At 42.7% G+C, this 23,084-nt stretch overlaps 1 protein-coding gene across 1 annotated transcript; it reads left to right on the top strand.

Moving 5' to 3' along the window:
• Window positions 1–19,362: 19,362 nt before the first annotated feature.
• On the top strand, window positions 19,363–21,752 carry LOC109879205 (homeobox protein MSH-D). Its single transcript, XM_020471392.2, has 2 exons — window positions 19,363–19,868; window positions 20,803–21,752. Exons 1-2 carry the CDS (start codon window positions 19,502–19,504, stop codon window positions 21,261–21,263), a joined length of 828 nt encoding a protein of 275 aa, XP_020326981.1. The 5' UTR covers window positions 19,363–19,501; the 3' UTR covers window positions 21,264–21,752.
• The last annotated feature ends 1,332 nt before the right edge of the window (window positions 21,753–23,084 follow it).

The following is a 23,084-nucleotide window of genomic DNA, read 5'->3' as shown; positions in this document are numbered from 1 at the left end:
GGTGTTGAGTTATTTTAGTCTGATGGACAAGTATGTGTTATGTCATGAGGTGTGTGTCTGTGTGCGTGTGTGTGTTGGTTTGACTTTGCTCGTTTGACTTTGAAGATAAATTACATTTCGGATGTTACCATAGGATATTTGACATTTAAACTGACATAATTTGCTAAAAGACGTACTCATAAATTTGCTATCAGACGTACTCAGCCGTTTAAAAGCAGAGCTGTCCTCCTTTAAACGGTTGGTGTCTCGTAAGTGTCTTGTAATTAACAGTTTGAAATGTTGTGTAGTTAGAATTTCAAAAAAAGAAGGAGAAAAAAAGTGAATAGACATACCCCGTATAGGCATAAATGTAAGAAAAGAAATGAGACAAATGTCTTTCTATGTTCTGAAAAGGCATGTAGAGCTCTGGTGGAAGTCCTCGAAGCTCTGCAAAGATGCCAAGAAAAAACATTTGATTTAGATGTGTGGTATGAACATTTTTGTGATTTTGTTATATTCTGAAATGGGGAAAAACGATGCGAATAAAGAATACTCCCCAGGAAGTCCAGGAAGGTTTACAAGCCAAACAAACCTTATTGGAATGATAAGTTAAGGGATCTATGGTCAGTAATGCACAAGGCTGAGTACTTGTTTTTACAGTGTAAAGATGGGAATACAAGACAACAGTGTAGGAAGGAATTTATTTTTTCAACCAGCAAGTATTTGATGAAAGACTGCGCCTATTCAAACGGAGATATCAGAGAGGGCAGTTATTTCATCTTGAGGAGATACAGACAAGAAATCCTCAACAGTTTTGGAGCCAAATAAAGAAGTTCGGACCAAAATGACATAAGAAAATTCCAATGGAAGTCAGGGAAGAGCAGGGGGGAGCTGAACACTGATACTACACAGGTACTTAAGGAGTGGGAGAAGGGGTTTGCTAGTTTGTTCTCAAGTAATGAAAATGTGGCATATTTTGAGGAACATTTTTATGAAGACATATGTTCCCTGAGAACTAAACTGGAAAATACAATGTTAGAACCCTCATATATGTTAGCCGTATTTAAATGAGGAGCTGTCAGTGGCAGAAGTTAAGAGGTTGATTGAAGCTGCAAAAAATGGGAAAGCGTTGATCAACTGCCTAATGAGGTTTTAAAATCCCCTAAATGAATTGACGTCCTATACGATTTTTCTCCAAATGTGTTTTGAGTACAGTATACTGCCATCCACTTGGTATTAGTCTATAGTGAATCCCATTCCCAAATCTTCAAGAAATGACCCGAGAGTGCCACTGATCTATCGAGGCATAAGTTTATTAAGTATGGTTTATAAATTATATTCATCCATCCTCAACAATATGCTAATTACATTTTTAGAGGATCAAAACATTCTGGTGGAAGAACAAAATGGTTTTTGTAAATCCAGAGCCTGTATCTTCTCGGTCTGTACAATAATCAGAAATAGATCACACGAAGAGAAGCCTACTTTTGCATGTTTCATTGATTTCCAGAAAGGTTTTGATTTTGTAAATAGAGATTGTTTAGTCTATAGTTTGTTAAATGTTATCATGCCATCCAGTCTCTTTACAAAGTATCAATTGCTTGTGTGTGTGTCAATGAATATTGTACTGATTGGTTTTCAACACCCTCGGGTGTAAAACAAGGAGACGCCTTATCACCAACTTTGTTTTCTTTGTTTACCAATGATTTGGCAAAATAAATTAAAACAGTTAAATGTTGGAGTAAGACATGATTATGAAATGCTAAGTATCCTTTTATATGCTGATGATATCATTTAGATAGAAGAAACAGAACAAGACCTGGGGCGACAGCGTAGCCTAGTGGTTAGAGTGTTGGACTAGAAAGGTTGCAAGATCAAATCCCTGAGCTGACAAGGTACAGATCTGTTGTTATGCCCCTGAACAAGGCAGTTAACCCACTGTTCCTAGGCTGTCTGTCGCGCCCTGACCTTAGAGAGTCTTTTTATTTCTCTATTTAGTTAGGTCAGGTGTGATTTGGGTGGGCATTCTAGTTTTCCTATTTCTTTGTTTGACCTGGTATGGTTCCCAATCAGAGGCAGCTATCTAGCGTTGTCTCTGATTGGGGATCCTACTTAGGCAGCCTTTTTCCACCTTTAGTTTGTGGGATCTTGATTTTGTATAGGTGCTGTGTAGCCCTGCAGAACTTAATGTTTGTTTTGTATTTTGTTGTTTTTCGGTGTTCAGTTTAAATAAAGTAAGATGTTCACCTACCACGCTGCACCTTGGTCTAATTCATCCAACGAACGTAACACTGTCATAGATAATAAGAATTTGTTCTTTTAACTGACTTGCCTAGTTAAATAAAAGTTTTTTTTTAAATGTTATTATGTGCAGTCAATTGGTGTAAAAGATGGAGACTCATGATCAACCAGACAAAAACACAGATAAGGACTTTTTAGAAAAGCAGGTACAAAGAGAAGTGTTTTTCAGTTTTATTTTGGTGAAGACATTCTTGAGCTTACTAGCAATTATAAATGTGGGTCTTTTTATTGATGAACATGCTACCTCTCTATACGGAACATCAGCCCTAGCCGACTCAGGAAGTAGAGCTCTTGGGGGAGTTATAGGAAAAACAAAACCACTCAATGATATTGGTTATGCTATGATTCCAAACTGTCAGACATGCGTGTGTCCTCTTCTGGACTATTCTGTAGGAGTGTGGGGTGCTAAGAGGTCATTTTGTCCATAAGAGCAGTACGTTACTTTTTAGGTGTCCACAAGTTGCACCTATAGGCGTGTATGACAATAATTGAGGACATGAGCTGGGAAGCCTGTGAGGGGATATGGAAGGCATATATGACAATAACTGGGGACATGAGCTGGGAAGCCTGTGAGGGGAGATGGGAGGCATGTATGACAATAACTGGGGACATGGGCTGGGAAGCCTGTGAGGGGAGATGGGAGGCATGTATGACAATAACTGGGGACATGGGCTGGGAAGCCTGTGAGGGGAGATGGAAGGCATGTATGACAATAACTGGGGACATGGGCTGGGAAGCCTGTGAGGGGAGATGGAAGGCATGTATGACAATAACTGGGGACATGGGCTGGGAAGCCTGTGAGGGGAGATGGAAGGCATGTATGACAATCATTGGGGACATGAGCTGGGAAGCCTGTGAGCCTGTTTCTGTACAGCACTTTGAGATATCAGCTGATGTACGAAGGGCTATATAAATAAATTTGATTTGATTTGATTTGTGAGGGGAGATGGAAGGCATGTATGACAATAACTGGGGACATGGGCTGGGAAGCCTGTGAGGGGAGATGGAAGGCATGTATGACAATAACTGGGGACATGGGCTGGGAAGCCTGTGAGGGGAGATGGAAGGCCTGTATGGTGAGACTTTGGAATAGACTGTTGGAAATGTCAACTGCCAGAATAGCTAGAAAGTTTTTCAATGGGATCTATCCATAGGGAGAGCCTGGGCAACTGAAATGTCAGAGATTTTTCAACAGTCTGACTGTGAACATCTGTACAAAAAAAAAAAATCAAGGGAGACATAGATATGATTATAAAACAACTGTTGATGCAATATGGAAAAAAATGGGTGGAGGAGATAAATCATAAACCCAAATTGAGAACATTTTATTTTATTAAGGTGTGAATTTGTGTGTGAGAGATATATTATGTATAACCTACCTAAAAGCAAGAGATCGCTATGTGCACAGGTAAGATCAGAGATATTGCCACTGCGTATTGAAACAGGTAAGATCAGAGATATTGCCACTGCGTATTGAAACAGGTAAGATCAGAGATATTGCCACTGCGTATTGAAACAGGTAAGATCAGAGATATTGCCACTGCATATTGAAACAGGTAAGATCAGAGATATTGCCACTGCGTATTGAAACAGGTAAGATCAGAGATATTGCCACTGCGTATTGAAACAGGTAAGATCAGAGATATTGCCACTGCGTATTGAAACAGGTAAGATCAGAGATATTGCCACTGCATATTGAAACAGGTAAGATCAGAGATATTGCCACTGCGTATTGAAACAGGTAAGATCAGAGATATTGCCACTGCGTATTGAAACAGGTAAGATCAGAGATATTGCCACTGCGTATTGAAACAGGTAAGATCAGAGATATTGCCACTGCATATTGAAACAGGTAAGATCAGAGATATTGCCACTGCGTATTGAAACAGGTAAGATCAGAGATATTGCCACTGCGTATTGAAACAGGTAAGATCAGAGATAGTGCCACTGCGTATTGAAACAGGTCGGCATTGGGTTGAAATGGAGGAACAAAGACTATGTAACTATTGTGACCTAGAAGAAATAGAGAATGAAACTCATTGTATCTTCTATTGCCCTTTCTACCACAATATACACTTGCCCTTATTCCAGAAAGTCCACCAGATATACCCTGGTATTATGTGGCTGAGTGATGAGGAGACAGACCACCAGATACACCCTGGCATTATGTGGCTGAGTGATGAGGAGACAGACCACCAGATACACCCTGGTATTATGTGGTTGAGTGATGAGGAGACAGACCACCAGATATACCCTGGTATTATGTGGTTGAGTGTTGAGGAGACAGACCACCAGATACACCCTGGTATTATGTGGTTGAGTGATGAGGAGACAGACCACCAGATACACCCTGGCATTATGTGGCTGAGTGATGAGGAGACATACCACCAGATATACCCTGGCATTATGTGGCTGAGTGATGAGGAGAGAGACCACCAGATACACCCTGGCATTATGTGGCTGAGTGATGAGGAGACAGACCACCAGATACACCCTGGTATTATGTGGCTGAGTGATGAGGAGACAGACCACCAGATATACCCTGGCATTATGTGGCTGAGTGATGAGGAGACAGACCACCAGATACACCCTGGCATTATGTGGCTGAGTGATGAGGAGACAGACCACCAGATACACCCTGGTATTATGTGGCTGAGTGATGAGGAGACAGACCACCAGATATACCCTGGTATTATGTGGCTGAGTGATGAGGAGACAGACCACCAGATACACCCTGGTATTATGTGGCTGAGTGATGAGGAGACAGACCACCAGATATACCCTGGTATTATGTGGCTGAGTGATGAGGAGACAGACCACCAGATACACCCTGGTATTATGTGGCTGAGTGATGAGGAGACAGACCACCAGATACACCCTGGTATTATGTGGCTGAGTGATGAGGAGACAGACCACCAGATATACCCTGGTATTATGTGGCTGAGTGATGACGAGACAGACCACCAGATACACCCTGGCATTATGTGGCTGAGTGATGAGGAGACAGACCACCAGATACACCCTGGTATTATGTGGCTGAGTGATGAGGAGACAGACCACCAGATATACCCTGGCATTATGTGGCTGAGTGATGAGGAGACAGACCACCAGATATACCCTGGCATTATGTGGCTGAGTGATGACGAGACAGACCACCAGATATACCCTGGCATTATGTGGCTGAGTGATGAGGAGACAGACCACCAGATATACCCTGGCATTATGTGGCTGAGTGATGACGAGACAGACCACCAGATATACCCTGGCATTATGAGGCTGAGTGATGAGGAGACATACCACCAGATATACCCTGGCATTATGTGGCTGAGTGATGAGGAGAGAGACCACCAGATACACCCTGGCATTATGTGGCTGAGTGATGAGGAGACAGACCACCAGATACACCCTGGTATTATGTGGCTGAGTGATGAGGAGACAGACCACCAGATACACCCTGGCATTATGTGGCTGAGTGATGAGGAGACAGACCACCAGATACACCCTGGTATTATGTGGCTGAGTGATGAGGAGAGAGACCACCAGATACACCCTGGTATTATGTGGCTGAGTGATGAGGAGACAGACCACCAGATACACCCTGGTATTATGTGGCTGAGTGATGAGGAGACAGACCACCAGATACACCCTGGTATTATGTGGCTGAGTGATGAGGAGACAGACCACCAGATACACCCTGGTATTATGTGGCTGTGTGATGAGGAGACAGACCACCAGATACACCCTGGTATTATGTGGCTGAGTGATGAGGAGACAGACCACCAGATACACCCTGGTATTATGTGGCTGTGTGATGAGGAGACAGACCACCAGATACACCCTGGTATTATGTGGCTGAGTGATGAGGAGACAGACCACCAGATACACCCTGGCATTATGTGGCTGTGATGAGGAGACAGACCACCAGATACACCCTGGCATTATGTGGCTGAGTGATGAGGAGACAGACCACCAGATACACCCTGGCATTATGTGGCTGAGTGATGAGGAGACAGACCACCAGATATACCCTGGTATTATGTGGCTGAGTGATGAGGAGACAGACCACCAGATACACCCTGGCATTATGAGGCTGAGTGATGAGGAGACATACCACCAGATATACCCTGGCATTATGTGGCTGTGATGAGGAGACAGACCACCAGATACACCCTGGCATTATGTGGCTGAGTGATGAGGAGACAGACCACCAGATATACCCTGGCATTATGTGGCTGTGTGATGAGGAGACAGACCACCAGATATACCCTGGCATTATGTGGCTGAGTGATGAGGAGACAGACCACCAGATATACCCTGGCATTATGTGGCTGAGTGATGAGGAGACAGACCACCTGATATACCCTGGCATTATGTGGCTGAGTGATGAGGAGACAGACCACCAGATATACCCTGGCATTATGTGGCTGAGTGATGACGAGACAGACCACCAGATATACCCTGGTATTATGTGGCTGAGTGATGAGGAGACAGACCACCAGATACACCCTGGCATTATGTGGCTGAGTGATGACGAGACAGACCACCAGATATACCCTGGCATTATGTGGCTGAGTGATGAGGAGACAGACCACCAGATACACCCTGGTATTATGTGGCTGAGTGATGACGAGACAGACCACCAGATATACCCTGGCATTATGTGGCTGAGTGATGAGGAGACAGACCACCAGATATACCCTGGCATTATGTGGCTGAGTGATGACGAGACAGACCACCAGATACACCCTGGCATTATGTGGCTGAGTGATGACGAGACAGACCACCAGATACACCCTGGTATTATGTGGCTGAGTGATGAGGAGACAGACCACCAGATACACCCTGGCATTATGTGGCTGAGTGATGAGGAGACAGACCACCAGATATACCCTGGCATTATGTGGCTGTGATGAGGAGACAGACCACCAGATATACCCTGGTATTATGTGGCTGAGTAATGAGGGGAAATATCGTTTTTTTTGTCCATTGTGTATTTCCGTTTGTGGAATATTTAGATAAAGCCTGGAATAAAAGAAAAAGGGCTGCCCATAATTAAATTGTATAAATATTTATCTTCTTTGTGGTAAATGGCATGTGTGTCTATAGATGGTGTATAGGCTTGTCTCCATTATGAATCTTCTTTGTGGTAAATGGCATGTGTGTCTATAGATGGTGTAGAGGCTTGTCTCCATTATAAAATGTCTTTGTGGCAAATGGCATGTGTGTCTATAGATGGTGTATAGGCTTGTCTCCATTATGAATTTTCTATATGGTAAATGGCATCTGTGTCTATAGATGGTGTATAGGCTTGTCTCCATTATGAATCTTCTTTGTGGTAAATGGCATGTGTGTCTATAGATGGTGTATAGGCTTGTCTCCATTATGAATTTTCTATATGGTAAATGGCATGTGTGTCTATAGATGGTGTAGAGGCTTGTCTCCATTATGAATCTTCTTTGTGGTAAATGGCATGTGTGTCTATAGATGGTGTATAGGCTTGTCTCCATTATGAATCTTCTTTGTGGTAAATGGCATGTGTGTCTATAGATGGTGTATAGGCTTGTCTCCATTATGAATCTTCTTTGTGGTAAATGGCATGTGTGTCTATAGATGGTGTATAGGCTTGTCTCCATTATGAATCTTCTTTGTGGTAAATGGCATGTGTGTCTATAGATGGTGTATAGGCTTGTCTCCATTATGAATCTTCTTTGTGGTAAATGGCATGTGTGTCTATAGATGGTGTATAGGCTTGTCTCCATTATGAATTTTCTATATGGTAAATGGCATGTGTGTCTATAGATGGTGTAGAGGCTTGTCTCCATTATGAATCTTCTTTGTGGTAAATGGCATGTGTGTCTATAGATGGTGCATAGGCTTGTCTCCATTATGAATCTTCTATATGGTAAATGGCATGTGTGTCTATAGATGGTGTAGAGGCTTGTCTCCATTATGAATCTTCTTTGTGGTAAATGGCATGTGTGTCTATAGATGGTGTAGAGGCTTGTCTCCATTATGAATCTTCTTTGTGGTAAATGGCATGTGTGTCTATAGATGGTGTAGAGGCTTGTCTCCATTATGAATTTTCTATATGGTAAATGGCATGTGTGTCTATAGATGGTGTAGAGGCTTGTCTCCATTATGAATCTTCTATATGGTAAATGGCATGTGTGTCTATAGATGGTGTAGAGGCTTGTCTCCATTATGAATCTTCTATATGGTAAATGGCATGTGTGTCTATAGATGGTGTAGAGGCTTGTCTCCATTATGAATCTTCTATATGGTAAATGGCATGTGTGTCTATAGATGGTGTAGAGGCTTGTCTCCATTATGAATCTTCTTTGTGGTAAATGGCATGTGTGTCTATAGATGGTGTAGAGGCTTGTCTCCATTATGAATCTTCTTTGTGGTAAATGGCATGTGTGTCTATAGATGGTGTATAGGCTTGTCTCCATTATGAATCTTCTATATGGTAAATGGCATGTGTGTCTATAGATGGTGTAGAGGCTTGTCTCCATTATGAATCTTCTATATGGTAAATGGCATGTGTGTCTATAGATGGTGTAGAGGCTTGTCTCCATTATGAATCTTCTATATGGTAAATGGCATGTGTGTCTATAGATGGTGTAGAGGCTTGTCTCCATTATGAATCTTCTTTGTGGTAAATGGCATGTGTGTCTATAGATGGTGTAGAGGCTTGTCTCCATTATGAATCTTCTCTTTGTGCCAGACTGGGTTGAAATGCCTTCTGTTTCATTTTTCTGTATTTATTTATTTATCTGTGTGTGTATGTATGTATGTATGTATGTATGTATGTATGTATGTATGTATGTATGTATGTATGTATGTATGTATGTATGTATGTATGTATGTATGTATGTATGTATGTATGTATGTATGTATGTATGTATGTATGTATGTATACAGCGTGTATATACAGCGTGTATGTATGTATATGTATATACAGCGTGTATGTATGTATATGTATATACAGTGTGTATGTATGTATGTATGTATGTATGTATGTATGTATGTATGTATGTATGTATGTATGTATGTATGTATGTATGTATACAGCGTGTATGTATGTATATGTATATACAGTGTGTATGTATGTATGTATGTATGTATGTATGTATGTATGTATGTATGTATGTATGTATGTATGTATGTATGTATGTATACAGCGTGTATGTATGTATATGTATATACAGTGTGTATGTATGTATGTATGTATGTATGTATGTATGTATGTATACAGCGTGTATATACAGCGTGTATGTATGTATATGTATATACAGCGTGTATGTATGTATATGTATATACAGTGTGTATGTATGTATGTATGTATGTATGTATGTATGTATGTATGTATGTATGTATGTATGTATGTATGTATGTATGTATGTATGTATGTATGTATGTATACAGCGTGTATGTATGTATATGTATATACAGTGTGTATGTACGTACAATTGAAATCGGAGGTTTACATACACTGAGGCTGGAGTCATTAAAACTCGTTTTTCAACCACTCCACAAATTTCTTGTCAACAAACTATAGTTTTGGCAAGTTGGTTAGGACATCTACTTTGTGTATGACACAAGTAATTTGTACAATTGTTTACAGACAGATTATTTCACTTAAAATTCACTGTATCACAATTCCAGTGGGTCAGAAGTTTACATACACTAAATTGACTGTGCCTTTAAAACAGGTTGGAAAAATTCCAGAATATAATGTCATTGCTTTAGAAGCTTCTGATAGGCTAATTGACATCATTTGAGTCAATTAGAGGTGTACCTGTGGATGTATTTCAAGGCCTAACTTCAAACTCATTGCCTCTTTGCTTGACATCATTGGAAAATCTAAATAAATCAGTCAAGAACTCAGAAAAGAAATTGTAGACCTCCACAAGTCTGGTTCATCCTTGGGAGCAACTTTATTCTTAAAATAAAGTGATGATCCTAACTGACCTAAAACAGGGAATTTTTACTAAGATTAAATGTCAGGAATTGTGAAAAACTGAGTTTAAATGTATTTGGCTAAGGTGTATGAAAACTTCTGACATCAACTGTATGTATGTATAAAATTTTACTGCTCTAGGGATGTAGTTATTGTTTGGATAACCTTATTTACTATTATGTATTGATTTCTACCTTTAATGTTTTCACTCTTTATGCAATGCTCAATGTAGAGACGCCCGGAAGAAGAATCATCATTTAATTACCATAGTTTGTGTCAATTAATCCCATAAGGAATGGGTTGTCAATTGGTGTATGACACGAAAATAAAATGTTATTCATTCATTATTTTGTGCAGTACATTACAGTAGGTGAGAATGAAGAATAGCACCTTTGAGATCCATCAAGGAAACATAAAACAATAAATGTTAGACAATCGTGCCTAAACGCCCATGAGAAACACACACACACACACACACACACACACACACACACACCCAACCCCCTCCAACCTTCCATTAGATAATCACTATTATATTTCAGCTTTCCCCTCTTCCTTGGTTCGCTGAGTCAATCTGTTGTCTTTTGTTGCGTTTCCTTGCAAATGTTTCAGTCCATGAGTTTACACTGGGCAACCATAATGTTCGCTATTTTTCCAAACACTGTAATTGCTCTAATGAGAAATTAGATCTGATTTTGTTGACCATGCTGGTTGTAGTTCCAGCTTGTTTTAGGGCCCCGGGGGTTATAGTGATGAGTTGCAGCAATAAGCAAGAAATCCAGCACTGTAAAACTAAACACACCATCAATTCTTCCCCGGAAAGTGGTTACGATTTGGGTCACACACAGACACAAACACTCATTCTCATGCATAAACACACACACACACACAGGTACTCGACTGTACTGTGAGAGCATTTCATACGGTGTGTTTATTCACTGTGGTCTAGAAAGCAAATTGTCTTTAGGGAGTGGTTATATTATAATATCCTAATTCATCCACCAAGCAGCCATGTCCCTGTGTGCCCCAAATGGCAGCCTATTCCCTAAATAGTGCACTACATTTGACCAGAACCCTATCTAGGGAAAAGGGTTTCATTTGAGACGCAGACCCTGTGTGCTCCAGATTAAGCAGAAAGCTCTCTTTCCCAGTTCATTTAGGAAAAACATATTTTCATTGTTGTTTTTATGATTAAAATCCTAGATCTAAACTGTACTTACAGTATAATTAAATCAAAATGTGGGTGAAGTTAACGTGAAGTTTATTTTGCCTTTCGTTGCCAAAACCCTTTTCTGTGGACGTAGTTTGACAGGTTACAAAATGAAAAATTAGGCTTAGATTATCTTGTCTATTGAAGTCTGGAAATGGTCCTTCCAGCCACAGTGAGAGATACACTGTGGGTCAGGCTGTTTAGAAGAGGTTGTTCAGCTCAGTGATTTGCCTGTTTAACCTGTCTCCAGACCTGTTATTACTGAGAGGTCTCTGACACTGTCAGAAAACCATGTATTTTCACATTCTTCTAACTTTTAACCCTCCTTAGAGTTGCCAGCTGTAATAGGGGGGGTTAATAGGGGGGGTTGTCTGTAATAGGGGGGTTAATAGGGGGGGTTGTGTGTAATAGGGGGGTTAATAGGGGGGGTTGTCTGTAATAGGGGGGGTTGTCTGTAATAGGGGGGGTTGTCTGTAATAGGGGGGTTGTCTGTAATAGGGGGGGGTTGCCTGTAATAGGGGGGGTTGTCTGTAATAGGGGGGTTGTGTGTAATAGGGGGGTTAATAGGGGGGGTTGTGGTGTAATAGGGGGGTTAATAGGGGGGGTTGTCTGTAATAGGGGGGGTTGTCTGTAATAAGGGGGGTTGTCTGTAATAGGGGGGTTGTCTGTAATAGGGGGGGGTTGCCTGTAATAGGGGGGTTGTCTGTAATAGGGGGGGTTGTCTGTAATAGGGGGGTTGTCTGTAATAGGGGGGGTTGTCTGTAATAGGGGAGGTGTCTGTAATAGGGGGGGTTGTCTGTAATAGGGGGGGTTGTCTGAAATAGGGGGGTTGTCTGTAATAGGGGGGGTTGTCTGTAATAGGGGGGGTTGTCTGTAATAGGGGGGGTAGTCTGTAATAGGGGGGGGCGGTTGTCTGTAATAGGGGGGGTTAATAGGGGGGGTTGTCTGTAATAGGGGGGGGTTGTCTGTAATAGGGGGGGTTGTCTGTAATAGGGGGGTTGTCTGTAATAGGGGGGTTGTCTGTAATAGGGGGGTTGTCTGTAATAGGGGGGTTGTCTGTAATAGGGGGGGTTGTCTGTAATAGGGGGGGTTGTCTGTAATAGGGGGGGTTAATAGGGGGGGTTGTCTGTAATAGGGGGGGGGTTAATAGGGGGGGTTGTCTGTAATAGGGGGGTTGTCTGTAATAGGGGGGGGGTGTCTGTAATAGGGGGGTTGTCTGTAATAGGGGTGGTTGTCTGTAATAGGGTGGGTTAATAGGGGGGTTGTGTGTAATAGGGGGGCAGTCTGTAATAGGGGGGGGGTTGTCTGTAATAGGGAGGGGGGTTGTCTGTAATAGGGGGGGTTGTCTGTGATAGGGGGGTTGTCTGTAATAGGGGGGGTTGTCTGTAATAGGGGGGTTGTCTGTAATAGGGGGGTTGTCTGTAATAGGGGGGTTGTCTGTAATAGGGGGGTTGTCTGTAATAGGGGGGGTTGTCTGTAATAGGGGGGTTGTCTGTAATAGGGGGGTTGTCTGTAATAGGGGGGTTGTCTGTAATAGGGGGGGTTGTCTGTAATAGGGGGGGTTGTCTGTAATAGGGGGGTTGTCTGTAATAGGGGGGGTTGTCTGTAATAGGGGGGGCTGTCTGTAATGGGGGGTTGTCTGTGATAGGGGGGGGTTGTCTGTAATAGGGGGGTTGTCTGTAATAGGGGGGGTTGTCTGTAATGGGGGGGTTGTCTGTAATAGGGGAGTTGTCTGTAATAGGGGGGTTGTCTGTAATAGGGGGGTTGTCTGTAATAGGGGGGTTGTCTGTAATAGGGGGGTTGTCTGTAATAGGGGGGGTTGTCTGTAATAGGGGGGGTTGTCTGTAATAGGGGGGTTAATAGGGGGGGTTGTGTGTATTGGGGGGGTTGTCTGTAATAGGGAGGGGGGTTGTCTGTAATAGGGGGGGGGGGGTTGTCTGTAATAGGGGGGGCTGTCTGTAATGGGGGGGTTGTCTGTAATAGGGGGGTTGTCTGTAATAGGGGGGGTTGTCTGTAATAGGGGGGGTTGTCTGTAATAGGGGGGGTTAATAGGGGGGGGTTGTCTGTAATAGGGGGGTTGTCTGTAATAGGGGGGGTTGTCTGTAATATGGGGGGTTGTCTGTAATAGGGGAGTTGTCTGTAATAGGGGGGTTGTCTGTAATAGGGGGGGTTGTCTGTAATAGGGGGGGTTGTCTGTAATAGGGGGGGGGGTTATCTGTAATAGGGGGGGCTGTCTGTAATGGGGGGGTTGTCTGTAATAGGGGGGTCATCTGTAATAGGGGGGGTTGTCTGTAATAGGGGGGGGTTGTCTGTAATAGGGGGGGTTGTCTGTAATAGGGGGGGTTAATAGGGGGGGTTGTCTGTAATAGGGGGGTTGTCTGTAATAGGGGGGGTTGTCTGTAAAAGGGGGAGTTGTCTGTAATAGGGGAGTTGTCTGTATTGGGGGGTTGTCTGTAATAGGGGGGGTTGTCTGTAATAGGGGGGTTGTCTGTAATAGGGGGGTTTGTCTGTAATAGGGGGGGTTGTCTGTAATAGGGGGGGTTGTCTGTAATAGGGGGGCCCTCTGTAATAGGGGGGTTGTCTTATTGTGACCCGTCCATAGAGGAGGACATCCGTCTTACAGTAACTACAATCTGGTTCTCCTCAAGGATTCTAATCACAGCAACCCTCCATAGCTCAGACACGCTAATGTTTCTATTTAGTAAAAAAACAACTAGCCAGACGACCACAACTAGATAACTACCTAGCAAGAAGATGAAGAAATAATTTAATACACTCTTCATAATCTCGTACTACCAGTGCCAGCCCATAGACAAATGTTTAGCTAGCTAGCTAGCTAATATTAGCATATTCTCTAGCTAGCACAACATAGCTAGCTAGCTAAGGACACTGCAGTAACACAGGCAGCTGTTTCATGGAAAATAATCCATTGTGATTGAATTATAATGTCAATACTAGCTAGTGGTTAGCTAGCTTGGAGGAAGTATTTAGTGTTGTGCATTGCATCTCTGCACATAGCTAGCTACCATCCCATAGCCTACAATGCATATAAAGTGTAATTGTCTCATGATTTTTATCCGTACAGAGAAAATTTACAATTTTTTCCTTTTTCTTGTCACTCCTATTGGCCCTTCCCACGTAGGGGTTTGTGCTCTCTGATTGGTTCAAAGTCAAGTTGTTGGCCACTGTTCTAGCAAGAGAAGGAAAGGGCCTCCCATTGTGATAAGTACCTACAGTATCAGCAGACAAAGGGGCAGTGAGATTCTCGAGTGTTTCATGCTTAAGGGATTTTGTCCTTGCTACTGACACCTCTGGCTAGTTTCTGGGGTGGATTAGACCATGGTTTTTAGTGAAGCAAGTATTGTGGTAGAGAAAATGGCATTACATTTTCTGTACAAAAATATAGACCCTTCCCTTGGTTTCCAGAATAAGAGACTGTAGCCTATTGTGACCTCAGGCTAGCTTCTGGGGTAGATTAGACCAGGGTTTATGCTGAAGCAATTAGGATAAAATATTATCAAGCAGAAAACTGAATTCAAATAGAATTGCATTAAAAGAGGAGACAGAGTAAAGCTGCTAGTCTACGCCCCATGGCCATTCCTTCCCCCTGGTCTCTACGTCTAGGAAACCATGTATTTTGGTTTCCTAATGGCTAGAGCTACACAAGCTTTACTCGGAAAGATGGAACAGACAGAGAGCTGTGTGTGTGTGTGTGTGTGTGTGTGTGTGTGTGTGTGTGTGTGTGTGTGTGTGTGTGTGTGTGTGTGTGTGTGGCAGTGCTAATTGTATGGTATCTAATCAATGGGACTGAGGGTTGTAGTGGTCTGGAGCTCAGGGCTCACACTGACCTTTAGGTGGACGACCAGAGAGATGAACACATTCCCTTAAGGCTGGCCGTCTGTCTATCTGGGGAAGAGGGGACAGTGTCTATCTCCAATCGGACAGACCCCTGCTGGGCTTGGTGTGGCCACTCTGCCCCCTTAACCAGGGATAGGAACCAGAGGAGAGGAAAGAGGAGAGAAGAGATGAGAGGAGATGACTAATGGGTGGAATCTAAGGATGTCAACATATCAATGAACACATGCTTTTCTTGTGCTGTGATATCAACCGCTCTTCTCACTCAACTGCCTTTCTAACTAATTGCCTCTTCTCATCAACTCATTAAACTATACACACACACACACACACACACACACACACACACACACACACACACACACACACACACACACACACACACACACACACACACACACACACACACACACACACACACACACACACACACACACACACACAGAGAGAACACACACTTCACAGTAGGAAATCGCTTGGATGAAAGAGAGGCCTTTAATTGATTTGCATGTGTTTAAATGAGGCTGGGGCTGCATAGTGGTGTAAACACATTGATTCACACACACACACACACACACACACACACACACACACACACGCACACACACACACACACACACACACGCACACACACGTAAGTGCCTCCAGTGTGTCTGGACTGTGCTCTGTAATCAGTTGAGCATTAGTGTTGTGGTGTCAGCCCCTCGCTCCCACCTGCATCATTAGGCCTTCATGATTCTCTCTCTCGCTTGTGTGTGTCTCGCTCTCGCTCTCGTGTGTGTGTGTGTGTGTGTGTGTGTGTGTGTGTGTGTGTGTGTGTGTGTGTGTGTGTGTGTGTGTGTGTGTGTGTGTGTGTGCAGTTTATTTCACCTTTATTTAACCAGGTTGGCAAGTTCTCATTTACAACTGCAACCTGGCCAAGATAAAGTAAAGCAGTGCAACACAAACACAGAGTTACACATGGGATAAACAAACATACAGTCAATAACACAATAGAAAAATCTATATACAGTGTGTGCAAATGTAGTAAGATTAGGGAGGTAAGGCAATAAAAAGGCCTTAGTGGCGAAAGTCACACATCATTTCTAGATTTTCCATATTATGCGTTTGTTTGAATAGCGTCCTTGATCTCTACAGGACAGAGACACTTTGTTTTGGATGACAGATGATATTTATTATTATTATTATTATTATTATGTACTGGGGCAAGGCCTACAGGTACAATGCCAAAAGCATGTGGACACCCCTTCCAATTAGTGGATTCGTTGATGACAGGTGTATAAAATTGAGCAAACGGCCATGCAATCTCCATAGAGAAACATTGGCCCGTACTAAAGAGTTCAGTGACTTTCAACGTGGCACGGTCATAGGATGCCACCTTTCCAACACGTCAGTTTGTTGGTGTAAATCTCGCCGCCATTGGACTCTGGAGCAGTGGAAACACGTTCTCTGGAGTGATAAATCACGCTTCACCATCTGGCAGGCCGACATACAAATCTGGGTTTGGCGGATGCCAGGAGAACGTTAACTGCCCCAATGCATAGTGCTGTTTGGGGCTGTTTTTCATGGTGAAGTGAACTTCCAGTGAAGGGAAATCTTAATGCTACAGCATACAATGACATTCTAGATGATTCTGTGCTTCCAACTTTGTAGCAACAGTTTGGGGAAGGCCCTTTCCTGTTCCAGCATGACAATGCCCCGTGCACAAGGTGAGGTCCATACAGAAATCGTTTGTCGAGATCGTTGTGGAAGAACTTGACTGGCCTGCAAAGAGCCCTGACCTCAACCCCATCGAACCCTTTTGGGATGAATTGGTTCGACGACTGCGAGCCAGGCGTAATCGCCCAACATTAGTTGCCGACCTAACTAATACTCTTGTGGCTGAATGGGAGCAAGTCCCAGCAGCAATGTTCCAACACCTAGTGGAAAGCCTTCCCAGAAGAGTGGAGGCTGTTATAGCAGCAAAGGGGGGACCAACTCCATAATAATGTCCATGATTTTGGAATGAGATGTTCGATGAGCATGTGTACACATACTTTTGGACATGTAGTGTATATCTGAGCTTCAAATAGTCCCACACACCGACACACTCCCTAGCCTGACATCTCTGCTCAGTCTGTGAGACGATAGACTGAGGTTATTGTGAGCGGGCGCCACACACCTCAGGAAGGTAGTAATTTACCTTCATTACTCTTAAATCCTGCTTAAAGGAGCCGGATTCCACACGCCTAATTACAAGGTGTTAATAACAACTATGTAATGACAGTCATTTACTAACCTGCCTGCCTCCAACCATCAGCCCTCTCCAAATGCCTCGCTCTCACAGTGGAGTGAGTACGCTGAGATGAGGTTTGAAGTAGAAAAACAAACGGGCTGGGTCCCAAATAGCATCCTATTCCCTATATAGTGCACTACTTTTGACCAAAGCCCTATTGGCCTTGAGCAAAAGCAGTGCACTGCATAGGGAATAGGGTGCCATTTGGGACCCTGGCTGACTGACATAATTCTTATTGATTACCATTGTGATTAACTACCAAAGTGGTATTTGAGGTCATAGCGAGTTTCAACATGAGTAGAGAGACTCAGGGCTCCATGGTGCCAGAGATGTGGTAACACAACAGTTAAGTTGTCTCTCTGATCCGCTTTCATCTTTCTGCCACCAACCGACGCCCAGAGACAAGTTGTGATGACACATAGGCCTACACACACACACACACACAGAGGCACGCACGCACGCGCGCGCACACACACACACACACACACGCACACACACACACACACACAAAATCAAGCTAATAGCCGAGAGGGAGATACAGTAGAAGGCCTCTAAGATACCACTAGAATCAGCCCCCCTATCAGCAGCACTGGACTAGTCTGCACTGGGATAACCTTGGCAAAAACACTCCCATGATTGTCTCCCACAATGAAACTGGGGAGGGGACTGTGGCTCTGTCTCTGTCCGTACGTTCATCACATGTGATATCTCAGACAGCACTAGCCCAATTTGGACGAAACTTGGATAAATGATGCATCTTTCCATAGAGATCTGGCATTTACAAGAGTACACTGATTGGCCCCAAGGCGGGAGTTTAGTAATAAACAGAAATGTGTTAGTCACACGCCATATCTCAATTGGCCCAACAGGGCACTGCAGCATTTGTGGGGGATGACATGTTTACTGGTGCCTTGTTTCTATTGATGAGTAGACGGGAGGGTTGTTTGGGAACAAAACTGACGCATGCACAACTTTGGGGCAAAACAGATGGTTGGCTTAGAGTGAAATGGAATGTTGACAACATGTAAACTATATTTCTTCTCCAAATGTTTATTGAAAACATAAATAGATTTGCAAAATGAGCATTTGTTGTTTCTCAAAAATATTGTTACACTTGTTGGTTAGCCTGCTAGTGAATTTGACCTGTATTAGCAAACGTGACAAGCGTCAAAACAAGACATGGTATCAATAACAAGCTGAAACGAGTCATCACGATTCCCCACGTGACAGCTTCTTGTCATTGTTGCTAGCTATCTGACCGTTCAGAATCATAACAACACAAGGCCTTCAGCCCCATGGATGCATGTGCATCAATTTCATGATGTTGTCAGCCAACCTGCAGTCTATGTACTGCACTGATAGAGTATTTTATTAAATGTAATATTTTTTATCGTATTAGATTAATGCCCATCATTTGTTGAATGCAGAATATTTTTCAAAATATTAATTCTTAAAATATAAATTATATATTTTTATTCTGGGAAAACGGGGGTAAAGCAGGCTTAATCTACATATTTTTGGAATAGCCTTCTTTGAGGGAGCAACAATTGAAAAATAGTTCTCATCAATTTTCCATCCACCTCCTCCACCTCCCTCTCCTTCTCATTCTCACGCAATTAGCTGTAAATTAGGCTCGTATTTACTCGACCTCGTGTTTACCCTGAGTGTAGTCTGTCTCGAGGGTGTCTTTAACCTCAAGACCCAGGACCACACCCAAATCCCCGAAACTCACAGGCCAATCACAGGTCTCCTTCCTCTTCTATAGTTTTGTCAGGGTTTGAATTGGTTGAAAGTCCCAGTGCTATAAACAAGTGTTCTCATGAGTTTAGACACAGACTTCAGAAGTTGAGAAGTTGTTGTCCTCTCCGCGGATAACAGTTGAGATGCGCATATTATTATTACCTTTAGGACAAATTGAATGTGTTCGTCAACATCTTATTTTGACATAATAAGAAGCATGGATTCTCGAGTAGATTCGACAGATGGATTTTCAACCTATGAGGGCACTCCTCGACCACCGACGCAGCTAAAGGAGCACAAAAGATCCGAATCACCTTTACCTTTCAGTGTGGATGCGATCATGTTGGATAGAATAACTCCTGGCGACCGAGGGAGACGCCACAGCGGTACGATAATCTCTCCCCTGGGGAATTACTCTATATCGGTGTCCAGAGAGGCGTCTAGTACAGAAGACTTTCCTGACAACTTTGACCCGTCTTCTTCGACAGTTAAATCAGAGACTTCGGAACCAGGGGACTTTGCGTCCAATTTGGCTCCAGTGCTCAGTAAGTGCTCAACGTTATTATGTAGAAGGGTTAGTGAAAAGCCTATGGCCTGGTAACTTTTTGTCCCATGCTGGTCAATTGGGAAATATCCATTATGTATGTTTACTAATGTATTTTAGAAGTTGTAGCCTATGTGGAAAAAATATAACTTTCTGAGTTAGAATACTATAAAACTATTGTACACTGTCTACAGATCAATATCAGTTCTTTATAACCATTCAAAACACTGCATATCATCAGGGGAGAAGGCTAAATGTATGTATTTGTGTATATACACTGAGTATACCAAACATTAGGAACACCTTCCTAATATTGAGTTCCACCCCCCCCCCTTTGTGCCCTCAGAACAGCCTCAATTCATCAGTCCACACACTCTACAAGGTGTCCAAAGCATTCCACAGGGATGTTGACTCCAATGACACTGTTGTGTCAAGTTGACTGGATGTTTTTTGGGTGGTGGATCATTCTTGATACATACAGGAATCTGCTGAGTGTGAAAATCCCAGCAGCTTTGCAGTTCTTGACACAATCCGGTGCACCCGGCACCTACTACCATACCCTTCAAAGGCTCTTAAATCTCTTGTCTTGCCCATTCACACTCTGAATAGCACACATACACAATCCATGTCTCAATTGTCTCAAGGCTTAAACATCCTTCTTTAACCTGCCTCCTCCCCTTCAGCTACACTGATTGAAGTTGATTTAACAAGTGACATCAATAAGGGGTGATAGCTTTCAGCTGGATTCACCTGGTCAGTCTACAGTATTTCATGGAAAGAGCAGGTGTTCTTAATGTTTTGTACAGTGTATTATGATTCATGTTCTCTTTCTGTCTATTAGTGACATATTTAGGCTAATGGATGTTGACAAATACCACAAACACTCATTATGCCTTTAATGATACATCTTTCCCTCCCTCCCTCCCTCCCTCCAGACCAGCTCAGTCCCTCCTTAAGGAAACACAAGACTAACAGGAAGCCCCGGACCCCCTTCACCACCTCCCAGCTCCTGTCCCTGGAGAGGAAGTTCCATCAGAAACAGTACCTGTCCATTGCAGAGCGGGCTGAGTTCTCCTCCTCCCTGTCTCTCTCAGAGACCCAGGTAAAGATCTGGTTCCAGAATCGACGGGCTAAAGCCAAGAGACTGCAGGAGGCAGAGGCGGAGAAACTCAAGATGTCCGCCGCAGGTGTTGGATCCAAGCCGGGGTTCTATCACCCGGGGTTCTCCTCGCTGCCGTTTCCCCTCTGTGTCAGTCTGGGTGGTCTGGGTGGGTGGGTCTCAGGGATGTACGGAGGACAGGGGTTCCCCTTCAGACGCACCCCTCTGTTAAAAACAGAACCACATCTGGGGGTGTACACCTCACCTATGGGGTACGGACTGTTCCACCTGTCCTGAAAGGTTTGTGTGTGTGTGTGTGTGTGTGTGCATGCCTATGCGATGAACCTCACAACAAGATTTCAAATTATACCCTAACTCTCAGGGATGCCTTGAATATATTGTGCTGGACCAACTTTGATATATTCAACAGATGTGGAAGTGTGCATAGTTATAAGGTAGCTTGTGTTCCCTGGTTTGTTACGGAAGAGCCTAGCGCATCAGAACACCCCATAGTTCCACCACCCATAGCACAAGCTCCATTGCAGTGTCATTGTTCATTTATTCTATAGCCCTGACCTCCTGACCTGTGCTGTATTTGCCAAAGTTTGTTGGATCGTTTCGTCGGATACTGATCCACCGTGTGTCTGATCACTCCCAAAATACTAGATTAGCTCTATAATAACATATTTATTAAATAAATGTAATATAATATATATTTTATGAAATGTATCTACAAGTGTAAATATTTTGTGATCTGATGTTGAAAATAAAATGTTATTTGCTGTTCTTGTCTTGATATGCGAGTTTACCTTCAACATCTCTTCTATTTTCAATTCATTTTATTATGCTTCTACAATGTCTGGTAAATACAAAGAACAAATTGCTTAAATTCTCCACAATTTCATATGGAAGTGGATTGTTTAATCACGTATCGATCTGATTGTTTGATAGGATCTTTACCTTTGTACCTGGAGCTTTAAAACATGTGTCGTACAGGCTAATTCACCTCATTTAGGGGGGAAACAGTTCTAATACTTTTTTAGAGTGAGTAAGATTCAAGTCCTGTTATACCCGGTTCTAACATCTAACGTTTTTATCTTGTCCACATTCTGATTGTGCCCACATTTTCAGACAGGTGTAGATGATTGAAAGACCACATTTTGATCTGATTTTCCTGACCACCTACGAAGGTAGTCAGGCACGCAAAGGTAGACAGATCTGGACAGTGAAACCATTTAAATTATCATTCTCCTGCCCTTTTAAAACCATTGACTGGTGGAAACATTGACTTATGGCATCAATGTGTCTTAAAATAAATAAACATTCTTTTGAAAGAATAGCTGTCAAATATTTTGCATACAGGAAGTGACCAGGAAATCTGGTCACAATGCGGACACAGTGGACGAATAAGAAAAACATTTTAATGCCATGTGTAGATCAGGACAAAGGACACATGTTAGAGCCAGGTATAAAGGAGGTTTTAGCATTAGGGGGTGAGGGAGGTTTAACCAGGTAGGTCAGTTAATAGCTAGGTGTATTTAACCAGTTAGGTTAGTTAATAGCTAGGTGTATTTAACCAGTAGGTCAGCTCATAGCTAGGTGTATTTAACCAGTAGGTCAGTTAATAGCTAGATGTATTTAACCAGTTAGGTCAGCTAATAGCTAGATGTATTTAACCAGTTAGGTCAGTTAATAGCTAGATGTATTTAACCAGTTAGGTCAGTTAATAGCTAGATGTATTTAACCAGTAGGTCAGCTAATAGCTAGGTGTATTTAACCAGTAGGTCAGTTAATAGCTAGATGTATTTAACCAGTTAGGTCAGCTAATAGCTAGGTGTATTTAACCAGTAGGTCAGTTAATAGCTAGATGTATTTAACCAGTAGGTCAGCTAATAGCTAGATGTATTTAACCAGTTAATAGCTAGATGTATTTAACCAGTTAGGTCAGCTAATAGCTAGGTGTATTTAACCAGTAGGTCAGCTAATAGCTAGATGTATTTAACCAGTAGGTCAGTTAATAGCTAGATGTATTTAACCAGTTAGGTCAGCTAATAGCTAGATGTATTTAACCAGTAGGTCAGCTAATAGCTAGATGTATTTAACCAGTTAGGTCAGCTA

The sequence above is a fragment of the Oncorhynchus kisutch genome, linkage group LG15, assembly GCF_002021735.2.
Source record: "Oncorhynchus kisutch isolate 150728-3 linkage group LG15, Okis_V2, whole genome shotgun sequence".
Classification (NCBI taxonomy): Eukaryota; Metazoa; Chordata; class Actinopteri; order Salmoniformes; family Salmonidae; genus Oncorhynchus; species Oncorhynchus kisutch.
Note: the sequence above shows the minus strand (reverse complement) of the source record. Positions and strands in the feature narration are given on the sequence as shown.

Coding starts and splice junctions, on each gene's coding strand:
- LOC109879205 (XM_020471392.2), top strand. CDS start 19,502: ATGTGTTCGTCAACATCTTATTTTGACATAATAAGAAGCATGGATTCT. Junction 19,869..20,802: donor CAATTTGGCTCCAGTGCTCA/GTAAGTGCTCAA, acceptor CCCTCCCTCCAG/ACCAGCTCAGTCCCTCCTTA.